General features: G+C 39.8%; 1 protein-coding gene across 1 annotated transcript in view; it reads right to left on the reverse strand.

The window, feature by feature from the left end:
- Window positions 1-781: 781 nt before the first annotated feature.
- The window catches only part of klhl14 (kelch-like family member 14), a 33,724-nt gene continuing 15,089 nt past the window's right edge, over window positions 782-19,416 (reverse strand). Inside the window, exons 3-8 of the mRNA XM_006643215.3 lie at window positions 12,675-12,764; window positions 12,034-12,112; window positions 11,434-11,624; window positions 8,719-8,877; window positions 5,450-5,607; window positions 782-4,054 (exon numbers count right to left, since the gene is read on the reverse strand). Coding sequence (XP_006643278.1) covers window positions 3,914-4,054; window positions 5,450-5,607; window positions 8,719-8,877; window positions 11,434-11,624; window positions 12,034-12,112; window positions 12,675-12,764 — 818 coding nt within the window. The 3' untranslated portion in view covers window positions 782-3,913. The remainder of the gene's footprint in view (window positions 4,055-5,449; window positions 5,608-8,718; window positions 8,878-11,433; window positions 11,625-12,033; window positions 12,113-12,674; window positions 12,765-19,416) is intronic.

Consider the following 19,416-nt stretch of genomic DNA (forward strand, 5'->3'; position numbering starts at 1 on the left):
ACTTAAACTTTTAGGTTGGATAATGAACTATTTTGTCATATGATTTATTACTATATGACCCTCGTCAATCGTATGATTATCGTTGTAGCTATTTGTTGGCGTCGTTGCTTTTGTGTTATTTGTTTGAACTCAACAGTGTGCCAGTTCGCTGCAGTATCTCATCATCAGATTCAAAGGGCTGTGAAACCGACCTCCACACAGCCAAAATGTAACCATTTTCTGGTTTTAGAAAATCTAATCTCATTAAGAAGAATTAAACTTAAATGACCTGTTTTTCTGAGCGTGACATAACTGTTTTTCTTTGGTAAACAGCGTGACCTGCCAAGCAGGTTAAACTTTGCTTATTTAAATATGTTTTAGGACTAGATTCAGTTGTGTACCTTATAATTATAAGGAGAATCCTAAATAGAATAAAGAATCAAAACAGGGCCTTGAAGACAGGTTATCATACTGTCATTTTGCAAATTGAAGGACTTAAACATACCAATACACAACAGCATGTTAGTAAATAAAAAAAACGTCATTTAGGGTTATACATGCATACTGTACTTTGTTACTTCCATAGAAGGGTTCAGGTGACACTAAGAAGGTATTGGCTTTCTCGAACAGGCAGTGTCACTATCCGCAGGACTGTCCATTACTGTGGTGTCCTGTTTCAGATCACCTTATCCCCAAAGCTCGCGAACCTTAGTGCTGTACTCTATTTTTAGCCCAAGAGAGTGAACAGCTTGCATCCTAACAAGCAGTCATTCATGTGAAGAAGCAATTGAAAGAATTCGGGTTATTACATAAAGTTTTATTTAAAGTTCTTTCTCAACAAGCAAGCTTCATTTACACATTCTAATACTGTACAAAATTTACATCCACTCTTCCCTCCTCCATCAGTTTCGATATTTCATGCCTTTTTTATGTCTTGAAAGACAGAAAGAATTTACAGAACATCTTAAGCCATATTAATAAAAACCACAGAACAGTAACATACCTTTGTAAGGTAGTAGTTGGCATTGCATTTTTTTCATAGTGATGGGCAACAGTGAGGACACTGTACACTGAACCACAATACAAGGTATAATAAATCAGAATGTACAAAAACACAAATGAAAGGGCTCTGGTTTTATTACATTAAACCCTCCCCCCCCCCTCCCACTTGGCCTTTAATGCTACAGTACATTATGTGTCATAACCCTGGGCCCCTGAAAAAATCAAAAACCGTTTGGGAAATGCACTGTCACTGTTCCCATCATGCTGAGCATGTGTGCCAAAGCCATTCAATCAAGTCTGGGCTGGGCTGACATTCCAGCTTGTCGTCATTTTTTATGAACAATACCTTAACAAGGCTGGCTGCCAGCAACCTGGAAAGGTAGTAGCTACTGTACACTTCCTGTCAGGGAGCCTGGGTAATATCACCAGGGTGAAAGTGGTCCCTTTGAGATGAAGTGTAGGCACTGCCTCTTGGCGATGCTCTGTACCCACGCTGCAATGAGCTGAACTGCGAGAAGCCAGAGGTAAGGATCAGAAATCTGATTGGGCTGTAGGCAGCAGAAGCCTGCTATTGAACACGCAGGGTATCCGGGGAACAGAAATGGACAAAAGTGACTGGGTGAAGGTCATGTTCATTAAAAACATGTTTCTAATCCTGTTTTCTAATAAGGCTCAAGAAAATAAGCCCTCAATTCAACAACAACAACAAAAAAAAAACCCAATACTACTGCATGTCAGTGAAACACAGTTAATCGCGATGAGCCATTCCAGGTTCCTGACCTCACTGAATTCACTAGAGGATTCTGGGCGACGTCTCTGTCTGCCGTTCGGCATGAGGAGCAGTGATGATACAAGTCCCAAGAGGAAATGACTGGATCTTACTTGAAAGAGAAAACACTTTTCCCTATGAAACAAAACACTGACATCTTCCTTATACAGCAAACAAAAAATAAACCTGACAGGTTTGTATGATTTATATGTGGTTAACAAAATGATACTAATACCTAAAAATAGAATTTACTATTTTAATAGATGCTGAATGCCACTTGTGACCACTTCCATGCATGTAAAATGAATTACATACATTTGAACTTAAGTGAAATTACATGAGATTTTGAACCACAACCAAGTTTCACTTTGTTATTAAATACCCCTGTTTTTACTATGACATAATCTATATCCTTTGTCTTTTTGTTTACAGTACAGCTGTTTAACCAGCTCTGTTCACTGCGTTACATAGCATGTTTACCAATTATTTTAATTTTACAGAACATTATTTGTGTATTGATTAATTCGGATTTTAATAAAAAGGCTGTCGTACAGCATTGTAAAACAACACCATGGGCAGCCAGATTAAGTGACTTTGTAATGTTATTGGAGACATTTGTGACTGCCCACAAAATATCTATTTAGCAAACTGCATACTGTATTATGTGGTTTTATCTTCTTGGACTGTGTTGCAGAATGGGCAGTATAACACAGTTCACAAATCGTGCAGTATCATACTCGCAGTTTAAATCATACTTTTCTTCAAGTCTCTCCAGAACAGCAAAGCTTGTATTAGCTAACCCTCTTGACATACTATGGAGCCTATATTGAAATCACATTGTGTTTCATTCCCTGTCTGATGCAACAGGGCCCTAGACCTATAACAGGAACAAGAGAGGTGGGGTGGAGCAGTTTGTCTTGTGTTCCTCTCATCTGTAGCAATTCAACATGGTCTAGAAAAGGAATATTCAGCTCATATTTTGCTCACTCCCACTACTACATGCAAATCTGGGACCCATCTAAACAAACACAGTGCCGTCTAGAAAAGCACAGAACTCATGTGAGATGGAACCAGCCATCGTGTGATGTTCAACTGTTGCTGCAAGGAATATCTATAAAAGATCATATCTTTATCAGCATTGTTATACACTCATCCAAATGCACTATCATCAATAATATTTAAACTTGTTTACTTGACCATAAACTCGACTGTCAATTATATGTTATGATCAACTTTCAAAAAGTTAAAACTTTAATTCCATACTTCTTAAAACATACTTCTGAAGGGTGGGAAAGCCTTGAATGATATGACCTGCTCTTGTCTCTATGTCCGAATGTAGTTTGCTTTTGTAGTTGTTTTGTGATATGTGAGAAATGTGTTTCTTTGTGCTGTGTCTAGAGAAAGGGGTTTCTGGAATAACTGAAAATAGCTTTATGAAACATCTTTCTCTTCCTCTTCCCAGCAAACCAAACTCTCAATTATGTATCTGTCATATTACTGTATAATAGGTTACCTTGAACAAAATATCACACAAAAACCATAGTTAAAAGACTGTTCACGTTATAAAACACAGTTTAAAACATTTAGTTGGGGCCCTAATGTGTTAAAATTCCCTTTCTTAGATATAATTTGTTTTATAAAATGACTTTTCTCAGTTTTTCATCTAGGACAGTAGCTGCAAAAGACTCAGAGTTACGTGGTGTTACGACGTGAGTCATTACATTCAAGGGTTCAATATTCTAACTGCTGTAATAAAGCTCCATGTTTTATTATATATCATCAGCTTTATCCATCAGGAACTATTGTTATGATTGAATTTAAGAGGCATTTGGAGGTTAAATTATAAGCATGTTATGGGAATTCTCCACCTATCACTAAACACCACAACTCATTTCAATATTATAAAGAAACGATGACAGCACAGCTGGACGGCTTCTGAATTTTAACAAGGATAATGTCTTAAAAAACATGAAAATGATTAAACATGACTGGGTTAAGTAATAACCTGGTCACTGCAATGCTGTAAAAAAAATTATACAACTCCCATTAACTCTCCCGTTTTGAGGAACTGGTAACGAGCACAAAGATTTAAGGTAATGCTGTGTTGCTCATGGATAGTCCTGTTACCCATCACTACACATCCTTCCCTTTGAAACACTGTAGTTATTTGTTGAACGGCACACAAGCTGGCAGGATCACTGTCGCACAGGCTGGGCCTGCTAAGGGCTCGGCCACATCTCCCTCCAGCTCCGTCCACGTAGCCTTCTCCGGGCTGTAGCAGATGGTGGATGATTTATACGCGCCCTGCACAGGAACAGAATTGACAATAAATCAGCTGAATCTGGGTGAATGCAGCCCTGTTTCACTGTAAGCTATGTCAGATGACCAGCCTGTTTTGTCTAATGCTACAAAGGCATCCATAAACTTTCTCATGCAATTAATGTGAAGGTTGTGCAACGAGCTTCAGAAAGTAGCTTAGGCTGCAAAGTACTTCTGGCTGCATAATAGCTTTTGTGTTCTAAATAATAAGGCCTTAAAAAGGAGCCCTGAGCTTCACTCCCTAGCCTACAATGCAGGACGTACAAAATTGAAATATTCCTGACTTACTCCTACTGATGGAATTCAGAAACGATGCCCACACAGTATTATTAAAACATCCATAGAGACTTCGAGATTCTGTGTTTATTATACACACTCCCTCTAACTGAAAACTATGTATAGTTCAATAAAGAAGTCAGGGAGATCAACCAACCACTGTTATAGTACCATTTAGAATTACTGTACCTTAATGTTAGATTTTTAAAATTATGAGTCATTCTGTTTTGGAGAGGACACCTTGTCCTTTATAAATACAGACTCTGTATAAATGGTCTACCCAAGAACAGTCAGGCTCCTTTTTAGATGGTTATACACAAACCTTTCTACATCTTTCCCAGAATACTGGTGCCAAAATGTTCACTGGCTTTGAGAAATGCAGAATTGTGTTATTGATTTTGTTGGCTCAAATGGTTTTGTCTGAATCAGAAATATGATTTGCCACAATCACAAAATGGAATAATGACTTGTAAAGTGCATTAAACGTAACTGTAGGCAAATGTCCAATGTTTTGATCTTTTATTTTTGCATGTATTAAATATCATCTGTGTTTTAACTGATATATGTAGTTGACTGCTAATGCAATTTGCTAATTTCACGCACACATACACTGTAAACATGTAAAATATACCTATATTGTGTTAACATTTCTGCTGTCTATCTATAGGATCATATCCTGCAGTAAGTTTTACCATTTCATTGTTTGTATTGTTCTAATGTTGAATGTCCAGGTTTGTGCTAAACACATTGAAAGATGAAAAAATGCATGGTGTGATACAACAGACGTTTTTCAATGTATGTTCCCCTCATCTTCAGAGCCAGAAGACACAGGTGGAAACTACACCACTATTTAAAACAGAACAGATCCAAAGCGGGGATCATAAGTTTGCCGGCTTTCCAGGATTGTCCTGGTTTCCTGTCGGATTGCAGTTTAATCTCCGGCACGGGTTTAGGAGCAAGCCGGGAGAGGAATCCTGGGACCGCCGCCTGGACTTGACTTCGATGACACCAGCAGAAGAGGGCGGCCGGGCCTAAACGACACTGGCGTGACAACAGAGGAGCCCGCAGGCAGACGCGGAGCTGCGGGGCCGGCACGGTCATTACCATGCTCCAGCTGTACCCTCCCACAAGGAAGATGCTGTCCTCCAGCACGGCACAGCCTGGGCCGCTGCGCCCCTCCAGGATCGGGGTCTGGAGGATGTTCCAGTGGTCACCTTTGGGATCGTAGCACTCCACCAGCATGACGTCAAGGTGGGAAAACCCTGAGCAAAAAAATCAACCGGCAGCTGCTGTCAGAGAATGCTGCGAACTATCATGCCGCAGCTTTGAGCAGTTCAGCCCACAGCTACCTACACGCATCTAAAACAAAGAAGGCCCTTCGAACCGTCAGAATTCCAGAGATTGCTCAGCCTGTCTTTAGCACTGAAAGAAACAAGACCTTTCTTCCAAAGCAACAGAAAAGAGGTCTATATTTTTTTTATATATATATACTGTATACATGTTTGTGATCGTGCATGTGTGCTTTTTGGGGAGGATGGGATTTTTCGGATGTCATTTGTGTGAATTTATCAATGTCACGATGAAGCAAAGAAGTGTTAGCTTGTTGCAGGAAGAGCTGTATTTTTATGCACAGGATATTAGCTGTCTGTCTCCAGTCTCTTTTGCTAGCTGTATTATATTGGTATTCTTTCTCTTTACAGGAAATCCAGAGGATGTACAGTATTGTTCTACATGTTTTTTCCAGTAATTCTCCATGATACTTGGAGGTATTATGTCCAGATTCAGCTGCCAGACCATGAATTCATCACTGAACTGAATTGCAAGGCGCTCATTTTTCTAACCTAACAAGGTAACACTGGGCATTTATAATGTAATTAAACTATATTCTGTAATTGTGCAATTGAACTACATGAAAGCCCACTTAAACAAATGTAACTGTTCAGAAGGCCAATGTCTATGGAAAATAAAGATGAGAATATCATGTGGTAAAATTAGCTTTCATGCATGCATCATTAACAAGGTGACTCATGCAACATCATGCTGACTAAAGGCCACAGTTGACATAACTGTTTATGGTATTTGCTACAAGCCATGCTTTAGACTTGGAATTGAAATGCCTCAAACAATTAATGAAAACAAACAACCAGTTATCTGACTGTAAAGGGCAGATGGCCAAAGAACATATAAATCTCAGAACTGCATTATGGCTGATGGTGACACATGACAAATCCAAACTGCCCTGCCATTTTTCATGTGCCAGGTCCGCTAAAGGAAGTAGCAGAAAAACACACAAAGTTCTTCCTTGTTTCAGATACTAGAGACATTTGTGCACAACACTGTATAACCAAGAACATACATTAAGAAGGGTGACAACATTTGAACCAAGTAATTTTAAACTGATATACAATATCTAAGTAAAGTAATGGATGGAATTGTTAAAACACAATTAGTGGGTCACCTATATGGCAATCAGATACTAGGGATTAGTTAACATGGATTTAGAAAAGCAGGTTATACTAAGCAGCTTGGCATATGACAAGCAACAAGTTATAATGGATACACACGGAGTATATAATATGGTGTATTTTGATTTTCTGAAGGATTTGATAAAGTTTCTCATAAAAAGATTAATTTACAAATTAGAGGCAGTAGGTGTGTGCTTGGATTAAGAATTGGTTAAAAGACAGAAAACAGCACAGATAGGGATTAAAGCTCAAATTGGGTTTTGGGTTAAAGAGTGAAGTACCACAGGGATCTGTCAAGGAACATTTCTCTTATTTCAATTATATCAGTGATCTAGATTCTCATATAGTGTGTACACTAGGCAGATATGCATATAATACTAATTTAGGCAACCTACACTATAGATGTAGCAAATGAAATTCAAAACTATTTAGAAAACATTCAAAACTGGGCAAACACCTGGCACTTGAAGTTTAATGAAAAAAAGTGCAGGTCGCAAAAACATCCTAAAAAAACTGGAAACACTGAGCTAGAGGAGGCCACCTCTAAATAAGCAGAGGTCTTTACAGATCATTTACATCTTCTAGAAGAGGCAGGGTAAGCTATTAAAAAAGGCACACAGAGGTTTAGGATATATAGTTAAAAGCATAGTTCAGTGAATAGCATAATTGAAGTCAAGGGATGTTATGTTAAAATAGTATCAAAAATTAGCAAGACCCCAGTTAAGAATGTTGTGTACAATTTCTGTCACCAAGTTGTGAAACATCTATCGCTGCTCCTGAATCAGTCCAGAGAAGAGCAACCAGATACATTTCAGGGCTTAAGGGAATGTCCTACACTGACAGGCTGAAGGAACTGAACTTTTTAATCCAGAACAAAGAAGACAACGAAAGGGCTCGATTTGGGATTCTAAAATTCACTGACAAAGTTACCCCACAGGACAGAGAGGAAACTCAATGGAACTGCATCTAAATCTAAGAATACAAGGTATTTCTTTACCCAAAGGGCTGTGGATGTATGGAACAAGCTACGTTCGAGTAGGCACTAACTGCCAAACGGGCTAGATGGGTTGAAAGGCCTCCTCTCATTTGTAACTGTTCTTATGTTTGTAATGTTCTATTACAGATAATGATATTACATTATCACTTGTACGCAGTCAAATGAATAAGTAATTATAATCACAAAGAAAAACTCCCAGGCGATGACAATATCATTTCAGAACAATGTGCTATTTGTGCAGTTTCATCAAACACTTGACTAGGTAAGGACTCCACTTCCCCTGCAAACCCAGCTGTGTAAATACGAACCAGATCTGTATTTCCAAGAAGGCCCTTTGTAACACCCGTAAGTCTCCCTGGATAAAAGCAGCCTGCGATAGCGCGCAGACAGTACTAATCAAGGACAGCATGAGCGCCAAGGTCAAGACAGAATTCCAGTGAAGACTGGGGGAAAAAAAAAGCCCCACTCGCGGGCCGCAGTTTTAAGTGGGGTAATGGATGTTGGAGGAATCTGCCAACCTCCATGCACAGATCCACTTCACAGATCAGCAGCCACATCATTCTGCTCACACTCGCTTCATCAGGCAAAGACGCGCTCAGGTGAGACACTGCAGCAGGCGACCGGGGGAAGCAATCTGTTCATGTGTGCCTTTGACGGAGGACAGATGTGCTTTGTCTCCGTGTCCGTTTCCTACACTCCTGTTTTATCTGAGCAAATCTGGAGCCTTGAAGGTTTCCCATACTTAGACGGCGGCTAACCAAGGCGTATTCATTTCTAGTACCGCGTTCCCCACTTCATGCAATAGGGATCTTTTTGGGTGGTTTGGAACTCTTTTGTTGTTTTTCGAAGTCCCTTACAGGCCAGGCGGATCGATGACTGCAGCTCCATTCCTGCCCGATCAGACTGCTCACCTTTCAGGTGATTTCCACCAATGGCGTACAGGCGATCGTTCATTCCGGCAAGCACGTGAATGGCCCGCTTTGTGTTCATGTCCTGCTTCCTGGCCCACACATCCATCACTGGGTCGTAACAGTACAGCCAGGACACGTACTCTCCATTGTGCACCCCCCCTGCAAGTTGAGCGCACAGGCATTAGTCATGTACTGTATCTGTCTGACAGTCCCCCGTGCAGCGCCCCAGCTGTGGGGGGCTTGTAGGAATATAACGGCCCGAATGACTGCGATCCAAGCTGGAATTCTGGCTGTGTGGGGATAAAGATTTGCAGGTTTTTCTACACAAGCCAGAAGAAGATTTACAAAGGCGCTACACTTTGTAAAAACGCTGAACTCGTGAGCGTCTAAAAAGAGCCCTTAAATCTTCTAGGAATTGTTTCATTTTGTCAAGATTAATTGCATGAGATGCATGTTCCTGATGTTTCCCTCCATCTCTACATTATTTCTGATACCCTCTTTGAACTGAATCTTCATAGAAGACATCAGACATCAAAATACATATACTGTATAAACTCGAGATCATTTATTTGCCCGACTGAAAGAAGACAATACAAAAAGACCTTAAAACACTTCTGCTGGGACATAATACTAATCAGACTCACTCACCTTTTAACATGGGAAACAACTATGTTATGCAGTCTTTATCTTAGTTCTATCACAAACAAACAAAGCAAGTGACAAGACTCTTAGAAAATGGGCAATATGCCTCTAAGTCAATAAAGTAAATCCCCACATAGAAATATTTGCAGGACTGCTTGTGAATAGTTACATATTTAACCAGGGGTCTTCTGGTATATTGGGATACTCAATGTCACTATTATGTTGCAGGACCCCAGACAATGCAGGATTTAGGTTTTATATCTAAACCCTAAGATACCTTAAGATAACTGTAATGAATATAAAGTAACCTCATAAGAAAACAAACACTGTATTTCATATTTGTATGGTATACTTTTAACATTTTCTTGGTATACTTTTAACACTTTTAAGAATTTCAATGCTTGAGGGGTAAAATAGACGAACCTTGAAGCAAGGCTGAGCTGCAGACCTACTGTATAACACTGCTTATGGAAACTTTTAAGATGACTCAGAAGAACGGAATATTCTTTCCCACAGATCTTTTTCTTAAGCTCTCTTTACTCAGCACAGACTTTGCTGCGCCTTCTTACAATTTGCAAGTCTTCTGAAATGGCTATGATGTAATTTAATTGTAATATTAATGGCTAACCAATTTAAAACAAATGTAATTGTTACAATACTGCCACCAGCAGGTTAAAAGCATTAAAAAAACTATCATGAACTGTACAAAATGGTAACATGCTACTGTTGGTTTTGCTGGACCTGCCAAAACTGTCCATATGACACCTCAATCCTCAGGCCCTGGTGGCTTTGAGTATTAAATATGGGCAACGTTTCCCATTGATTTGACAGTGACTTGAACAGCTTTGATCAACAAATACAACAAGAATACAGGTGATTAACAACACATTTGTTAATCACCTGTATTCTTGGATGGAACTGGCCACTGGTTTCAAACCTAAATGAGCTCTCGGTCATTTCATCTTAACCTCTACTCTAGTTAGTGAACCATTAAAGTGTCATTCTCGGCTTTAAAAAAAACTATGATTCCAAGTTATAAAATTGAACTTAATATTACTTAATATAATCCTTAGCTCAATTAACAGTTAAAATAAGTAATAAGGGTTTTGGCCAGAAAGAAACCAAAATACATTGGTATTCTCCAGAGCAGGTTTGCTCTGATATGTAATAAAATATGACTGATGTATTTTAGTAGCTATAAGTATATGACTTACACTATAAGTGTACCTGAGCATCTAAGACCAGCTTACATTTTTTATTTTTATCTTCTAAATATTTGCGAACCACGCAATGAGGTTCCTTCTCGTCTTAAAGCAGTTATAGTGCACTAATCCTTTAACTGAGGGCAATGGCAGAACACCAGTTTTAAGGACGAAATATAATACTCTTCAAAGTACAATGAGCCTATTTGTAACAGATGGAAATTGCTTATTTCAAAGATATTCGGTTTAAAATATTTCTTCCTAAAACAGGACTAAAAATATAAGATGAGTTTAAATGAACAACTTTCTAAAAATATCAATGAGTCAAACTCAAGGTTCAGTGAGTAAAAGTGTTTGGCACTGCATTTATTTTCAAATAGTTGTAAGCATGAGCACAATTTCAAGCACGAGAAAAAGACAAATCGATTTTTACCGGTCTTGGGCAATAATTCCTTAACGTTTAACACCATTCCTATAAACACAAACCTGTTCACATATATAGTGCTGTATTATCCATAGCGGTTCACCTATTGTGATATTGCACAAAGTCACAGCAATTTAGAAATAAAAAACAAAAACCCAACCTGATCACAGAACATCCTTCCATGCGTCCAGTCCATCCCAGCGCACACACAGACACAAACACAAACATGCACCCACACCACACCAATTCACCTACCAGTGTCCTTTCAGACTGGGGGAGGAAACCAGGGATCCAGGAGGAACCCACACATGGGGAGAACATTCAGACTCCATGGAACTGGACCCAGGGCCCCAGCGCTGCAAGGCAGCAGGGCTAACCACTGCACCACCTCGCCACCCATTCTGAAGCTTTATTTCTGATTGACCCAGCGGGCCGGGTGTCTCTCACCTGAGATGTAGATTTTGCCGTTGTGCACAGCCCCCGCGTGTGCCGCCAGGGGCTGGGGTAGCGACGACACGTAGTTCCACTCGTTGGTGTCCAAGTTGTAGCACTCCACGCTGGACAGATACCCAGTCTCGTTCCTCCCGCCGATCACATACAGGTGCTTGTCCAGACGGCAGGCGTAGAAGCTGGCTCTCCTGAAACCAAGGCAATACTGTTAACGAAAGTAAGTACGGCACGGTCTAGGTCGTCAATTTAAAACGCAAATGGAAACCGAGCCGGACAGGGAAATCCAGTGACAAGTCTGTGTTGCATTTTCTTGGAAATACCTAACACTGTTTTTAATGTAAAATGCAATTGTTTCTATTTCATAGAAAATTAAAGAGTTTCAACGATATTACTGCTCTGTAATAGGCCACCAGAGTTACCCACCAGTTTTGTATGAAAAAACTACAACCAACAAGAAGAATATGTCCCTACGTGAGTCACTACATAGCCGTGTGCTTGGGTTATGACACGACCTACAAGTACTCTGTCTGAGTTGTTTAACCTTATTTTTGTCAGGAAAAAGGCTGACTTGAAACAAAACAACAGAAGCAATGTTACCTTTCTTGCATTGGGGGCAGCTGTATCCAGCTGTTAAATCTTGGATCATAACGGCTCACAAAATTAGTGCTGTGCTTTCCTGGGAAGAAATACAGTTGGAGAAATCATCCAAATCACAGAAACCATTGGTGGCTACACATCAAGTAGATCAAGACTCATCAAAAGGATGATTGGTACAATTGCACAACTGAGAGACATGCTGGCATGATAGCCAGAAGGTCCTGCGGCTCTCAGGCAGTTTGAAGAGCCCTGTTCTCCGTGAATTCATTACTCTGAACACGAAATGTCATCAGATAAATTATTTAGTCTAATCCACTGTAAACATCACACGAAATGACAAGACGAAAGCCCAAGGATTCTATACAGTGTGTGTGAGAAACTCAGCCCCTGGGCTGATGAAAAGGAAGACTGAACTTCCCTCAAAGGTGGGGCTGAACTAATTTCTCACCACTGTTACACTTCCTCTGCAGGCAGAGAACTGATTCACTTTTACCTTCTTCACTAGTCATGGGCATGAGAAACACAACAAAAACAGATTTTTGAAAAAGGCCAAATGTACTTTCTCAACGCATTTGTAAACATGTTGTTTTTTCCAAATGTCTTTCTGGGGGGAGTGAAGAAAATATTTGGCAATGATTTACCATTTGGGTTCCACTGGTCTTCTCCTCCGAGCAGAAACAAGAAGTTCTCCACCTCAACAACACAATGGTGAGCGCTGTTATAAGGCATAACTACACAAGGGAAAATAAAACAAAATTGAATGTAAGTGCTCTCACGTACAAAGGACCTCAGAATGCTGACATCTTAGACTTGCAAACAATTGTTAAATAGGAAGGGTTTATTTTGATTGTTAGTTCTGACAAAAAAAAATGTCCTCAAAGTACATGATAAAATCAGAAGATCAAAAACGATACAGTACGTCTTCAAGCGTGATTTAAAAGCAAAAACAGTTTTACACTGTCATTTTAAGGGAGTAAATTGCAGAAAAATGGCACCTGAAATGTACATTGCACAATCGCTTGATGATACAGAGTTCCATGCTATACAGGAAGAACTTCATCAGATTCTTCTGATGGCTCCTCACTTAAGATCTTGGCATTTACAGTTGGTAATGAAGGCCAGGGAAGAAGTGATATTTAAGAGCTGGAAATCCCCCTCCCCTCTCAGTAGTGCTGTGTCGGTAGAAGCATTTGCATACGAAGCAATCAATCACAGATTAATCCATACAGAACATGGAAAAATGCCCAAGTGACACTGGACATTAAAACTATTAAGACTTAAATTAAAAACACTTAAAAAACTTAAACCATATTAAAACTGTATCAGTACTTGTATCAGGACTGCAAATAGTGGGTGATTTTACTGTACAAAACACGAATACAACAGTGAAACAACATCAGATGACTACTGTCTTAGAGGACTACTATTTCCTTACAAAGCAATAACATATTTTTGCAGCTCATTCACAACTGTATGTTTCATAAAGGCCCAAAAATAGACAACTAAATGAGAATGAAATATCCAAGAATTAATGTAGAACTGGAAATCGTATAATACATTATAAGTTTCCCAATTTATGTAATCAATGCTATAAAAAGTAAGGCAAAGCTATCAAAATAAGACCAGGTTTTAAAATTCCAGTACTGTATTAGCGTATCATATATAGGAACTGCTCATGCAACTGGGAGATACAACTGGAACACAACTGGAACACCACATTCACCACAAAGGTACCATTTAACCTAGTGTATACTAATGTGCCTGCTTATCACAATAAAACAGGTTGTCAGTTTTTGTACAAAATCTAGAAGCACTGGATATTAAAAGCAGCACTGAATATTCCCCTTCAATTCTCTGTGCTGCTGTGCCCGAATTATAATTCTACAGTCGATCTCAAAGCCCCTGTCAATCTCCCCTAGTTGCTTCTGAAGTGCTGCGGTGTATCATTCCAGGAACATCATCTCCTTTCGTTATTTAAGGATAAAGCTGTATTATCCCTTACTCAGACACGCCATAATGGAAGCCTTCAGCATGTCAGCCAGTGAGTTAGAGGGAAAGGCTAGGGTGAGGCTAATCAGGAAGAAATGAGATTAAAGGCTGTCTAATTTTACAGCAACTGCGATCCATCAGCTATGGCGAAAGTGACAGTGGAAATGAATGATGGAGACAGACAGGTGGGGTTGTACATTTCACTGATTTATCCTCAAACGCACTGGGCCTTATTTTATTGAGTGAACATGACCGCGTTCATCATGACTGTCATCTAAAACCACTTCTCTCCGTTTAAACGGGGTCACTTTAGCAAGGGAAGATAGAGGAGCAGCTCCACAAACACTAACACCTGCTAGGAACTCTCCCCCCCCCGGACTCCGCGCACTTCAGGTGGAGAAAAATCGCTGCGGGCTGACGCTCTCCTCCTCCTGTTGCCACAGCACACTTACATTTTGTTAAGAAAATGACAAAAGAGGCAGATTCCCGCTGGCTCTCTCGTCTCGCCCCTTCCTGAGCTGAGACTCGTTTTTACACCCAAGGCAGCAGTCTTGTTTATCCATGAGTATCAGACGTAGCTTGGAACCAGAATTATCCCAATTACATCCTTAGATTAATTTAGATTCAATATATTTACAGCAACAGCTGCAGCAGTAGCTGACTACTATGCTATATAAAGTTCATGTACAGGTATAGGACAACTACTGTAAATATACTATACATATACGGAAACTCCGGAAGAAAGACTAAAAAGTTCAATCCACCCAGTCCCTTTTTGCACAAAGTTAAAAACTTTAGAAAGTCCGTCCTGACCTCAGGCTGTCTTATTTCATGACAACTGTCATGCCTTGGTTGTGATTGTAAAAATACAGATCTTCCCCACTCTTATCACAAAAATCAAAACTACAGACCTACAGGCTCTATTAATTACACCTTAGCAGACTTTAAGAGGTACGATTTCGCTATAAAAATAACTACACTGTGGTCAAAGTTCAAAGTAATAAATCTGTAGCGTACTGTACGTAAACAGAAATCTTGCTGCCTTGGTATGCAAGTCGACATACACAACAAATCCACTAGGTGGCAGTAATCACTGCTTAATGATTCAGCAGCTGCAACAGCAGCATTTTAGGACAGAGCAGAAGAATCCTAAAATGTGTTGATAAATGTCTTAATCAAGTGCTGTCCTTCTAAGGTTTTGCCTCATTTACAAGTTATGAGTGAATTTTAATAATCTGCAATTCAACTATCAGTGGAGAGCAGCTACATCAGATGGCTGTTGATGTGTTAAGATGACTGATTTTGCAATTTTTCCTTCATAGCAGGCTACATTGGTAATTAGGATGCTGAACGCCAACACCGTAGAGTTTACCTGACTTAAGGTAACAGACATTCCTGCTTTATAAGTTTTAAAATTCTGAATAAACTGTTCTTCTGTAGCAGATGTGAAGTAATAAATTAGTGGATAAGCTTCACCTAAAACACAATGGGTTGCAAGTTTAACATTATGTTTGTCGCGCACTTGGGTGTATTTGTCACAGTTTGCTGGAAATGCAACAAACAGTTAAGAAAACTCACATTTACGAACTATTTTGTACCCTTCTTGTGATTTGAACGAATGAAATAATTTGTGTATCTGTAAAGGGCATTTGACATTAATAGCCCTTTCGGAGGAGACCGTGAGTGAACAGCGTTCGTTTTTGTTTTTCTCTTGAAGAGAGAACTGAGAAGACCGTTAGTGTAGAGAAACAGGGAAAACAACTGCTGGGTCTCTGCCAGCGCAGCGCACAATTAATTACTGTGGGTTCAGAAGAGGAGAATCTACCTCACATCGATTGTAACACTTAACAATGCCAAGGTGGGCCCTAAGACCAGCGTAAGTACTGCCTTAACAAGAGGACTCCGTGTTTTAAAATCAACGAAGGCTGAACATTTGAATTGAAGCCTGGTGGCCACATTTCATGGCAAACTGTTTCATTTTATGTTTAGTTAAAACTCCAATCGAATGATTATGTACATTACATAACATTGCATAACAGTTTAGCATTGTTTGTTAATTTGACATCATGTCTTTACTGATCATGACATTGAAATCTGTATCTTTACTACTGATGTCTGACAGCCAACAAGTCTTTTTTTTTAACATGGACTGCACTAAACCTGGAGATCTTCGGCGCACTAAAACAAACAATGAAAATATAGTCATCATCCTTCCAGTCGACATAATATCCTTACAGTTATGAGCACTAAAGAAACAAACATGAACTATATGTTATACGGCATATAATCATGGTCAATTTGATTTTGTAAGTTTCACAATTTTGAGTGTAGAAAATAAATGTAATTTTCTCACTTCCTCCAGCCCTGTGGCCTCACCCACTCAAATTTATACATCTAGACACCCAGTTTCTTGGACGCCATTAGTCATTCGTTGATATATATCTCCCATCAGAATCAACTTGATTGAATATTGCAAACAGAATATGGTAGCTCTTGATTGACGACAGGATCCATATTATTTGCATTCCTATGATTTACAATTTAGGTGAATATGGAAAGTCTTAGATGAAGTCACCACTTACATTATAAAGAATGAATAAGGCGTGCCATGCTTTCAAGAAAGCAATGAATTCTGAAAAAAAGGCAGACCAGAGCAGGGTAGCTTGTATCAGATATTGCACAATGTAACTTAAATGTAGGAACATAAGAAAATTAGACACCAGGAATGGTCATTAATCCTGTCAAGCTCATTTGCTAAAAATACTGCCAATTATCTTCTCTCACAATGCCCCCAAAAAATTATCAAATCTAAAAACAAGACTGTGGCCAAAGTTCCTATCAACCTGTGTTTGTGGAAATACTTTGAGAACAAACCATGAGTAGAACCCATTACAATGACATCAGTGCTTTTCACTCAGCAACATTTTATAGATTGAATGCATTTAAAAGAAGTAAAGGTGTAAATTAGACAATGTAGAGGGAGAAACAATGATTTACAACATCATTTTCACTTCCAAGAAGTTGTGGATTTTTAACTGAAAATTTTCTGAAAACAGAAAAATTGAAGCAAACCGTGCAATGGCACGAAAAGCTCTTAAAAATAATAAAATACCCAATAAATTGTCTTGTTCCCTCATTTTGCAATTGTTGTCACCCTGAATCAACACTAATGGAGTCATAACAGAAGTTCAGGAGGAAGAGTAGATCTACATATTTATGTCTCACATCCAGGATTTCCCTTCGCATGTCCCCTGCCTCCCCATCTGCACTCCTGTAGCAGCTCCACAGCTCAATCCCCACAATAGTGAGGGAGTTTGGGCAGCTTATCCTCAGGGTTAGACTGTCCTTGCCTCAGCTAGGAGAGTCACGCCAAACACCCCCACACATTATGTCCCTCCACCGTAGTCACTGCTCCCGACTAGCTCTGTTGGTGGAGCATGAGACTCATAATCTCAGGGTAGTGGGTTTGTGTCCCACGTCGGCCGCAAGGTTCTCTAATAACCCATCCCGGGCTGCAGCAGCAGTATGGGGGCGGTGTTGGTGGGGGAGGATCACGATTCCGTGACAACGGCAACAACACTCGCACCATCTGCGTGGAGGCCTGGCAGTCTACTCCCGTATCTTGCCATGAAAAGTCTATGGATAGTGACGGGGAACTGTCCTCAGGGTCGCCATGAGTCGACACCGACTTGACGGCACTCAACCCATCCCGTCGTAGTCATTAGGACCTAACCCAACTACTGAAAGCCATACTGGCAGAGGAGATGTGCAAATCATTCACATGCGCTCTCCAAAATATGCACTGTCAGGCGGTTTCTCCCACTGTTAACCCGCAGTGCAAACAACAGGGCTAAGGCATCGTTCATGAGGTATGACAAGTAATTCTGCATACCCCAGCATCCTATCTGCAACCCAGGGTCCGGCCAGCCGGGCGCTGCTGTGTGGGGAATCACAGGCACAACTGTGTGCCCAGTCAGCACTCAAAATGCTTTTACTGAGTTGATATATAATGCCCTGCAACCAAGGGCCCTGAAAGTTGTGCCACTTATGTTTTCGACCTAAAAGGCATCACAAACAAATGTGTTGAGAATTTGGAGATCATTTCTTTTCTATAAAGAAAAGATATCAGATTACACATTGGATTCACTTTTCTAATTTAAGTACATTAGTGTAATACAAGTTACTAAGGACAATTAAGCACTTAACATTAATGTATCTTTTCCAAATTATTTGACATCATTAATCCTCCTGCCTGTGACCCATCTGTGCCGCTGCCATCACTCAGGAGGTAGGATGGTCACAGCGACCTCTGCTGGCAGGTGGTAATAGTGCACAACAGGTACAGTAGACCACACAATAACAGAAGGCACTAAAATACCTACTTTGCAACAGTACTCACCAAAAGCAGCCAGAACTGACATGTAAGCCTATATTACTACCATATTGGCTTACAAGTACAATGTTTTTCTCCTGCTTTAGGTGTTCAAGGCTTGCAAGATTAGATTTTAACAGACGTAGGCTCTAATAGCACAATCGCACAGGCTGATGGGAAATATTTCTGCTGATAAAAAATAGAGACTAGGCTGTATTATTTTATTAAAACATCATACCGAATTATGTATGCATTTCTGGGGTGTATACCATTATTAACATATCATGTTTTTCTTATTTTACAGTAAACATACATTGAAGCCGATGCATTCCAAGGATAAGCAAGATCTCAGAGTGGCTAAAGTAGACATTTCAAATCATATCAAAGCTCAGTGGGTCACAGCCTTCATGCAGTTTTTGCATAAAGGAATGGGAAACCAAACCTTACTGTTTGCACGCTGAGATTTATGTAAAATGAATTAATAATTGTGTTATACATTTCACACAATGCTATTGATGTTCAGTGGCTCTTGTTCTCTTTGCTTTTTGCATAGCACTTACAGAATTAATCACATCACAATGTGTTAGTTTTCTTTTCAGAGAGATTCCTGCAATCTCCCCCTCCACCCTGGGCCATAGAGTCCTAATCTGTCTGGTTTTCTAGATCACCATGAAATCCATACATTTCAAAAGACTAAGAACCATTTCACGGTGATGAATTGAGATCATCCATTGCCCATCCATCCAATTGTTAACCGCTTTATCCAATACAGGGTCACGGGGGGGCTGGAGCCTATGCTAGTGTGAGACATTTTTGGGTTAACATATTCAGGATTCTGTATGTGGTAATTTGTTTAGTGTGAGTGAAGTTTTATTTAATCTCTGACCCAGGGAAAAGCCAGGTGTGGACGGCTGAGGGCAGAACGCAGGCTCGCTCTGTGTCCATTATTCTTTTTTCTTCTTCTTTTGGGTCTGCTAGTTTTTTTCTGTCAATCAAGTTTGATAATCGGCCAGTGAAAGCTC

Source organism: Lepisosteus oculatus, chromosome 6, assembly GCF_040954835.1.
Source record: "Lepisosteus oculatus isolate fLepOcu1 chromosome 6, fLepOcu1.hap2, whole genome shotgun sequence".
NCBI lineage: Eukaryota > Metazoa > Chordata > Actinopteri > Semionotiformes > Lepisosteidae > Lepisosteus > Lepisosteus oculatus.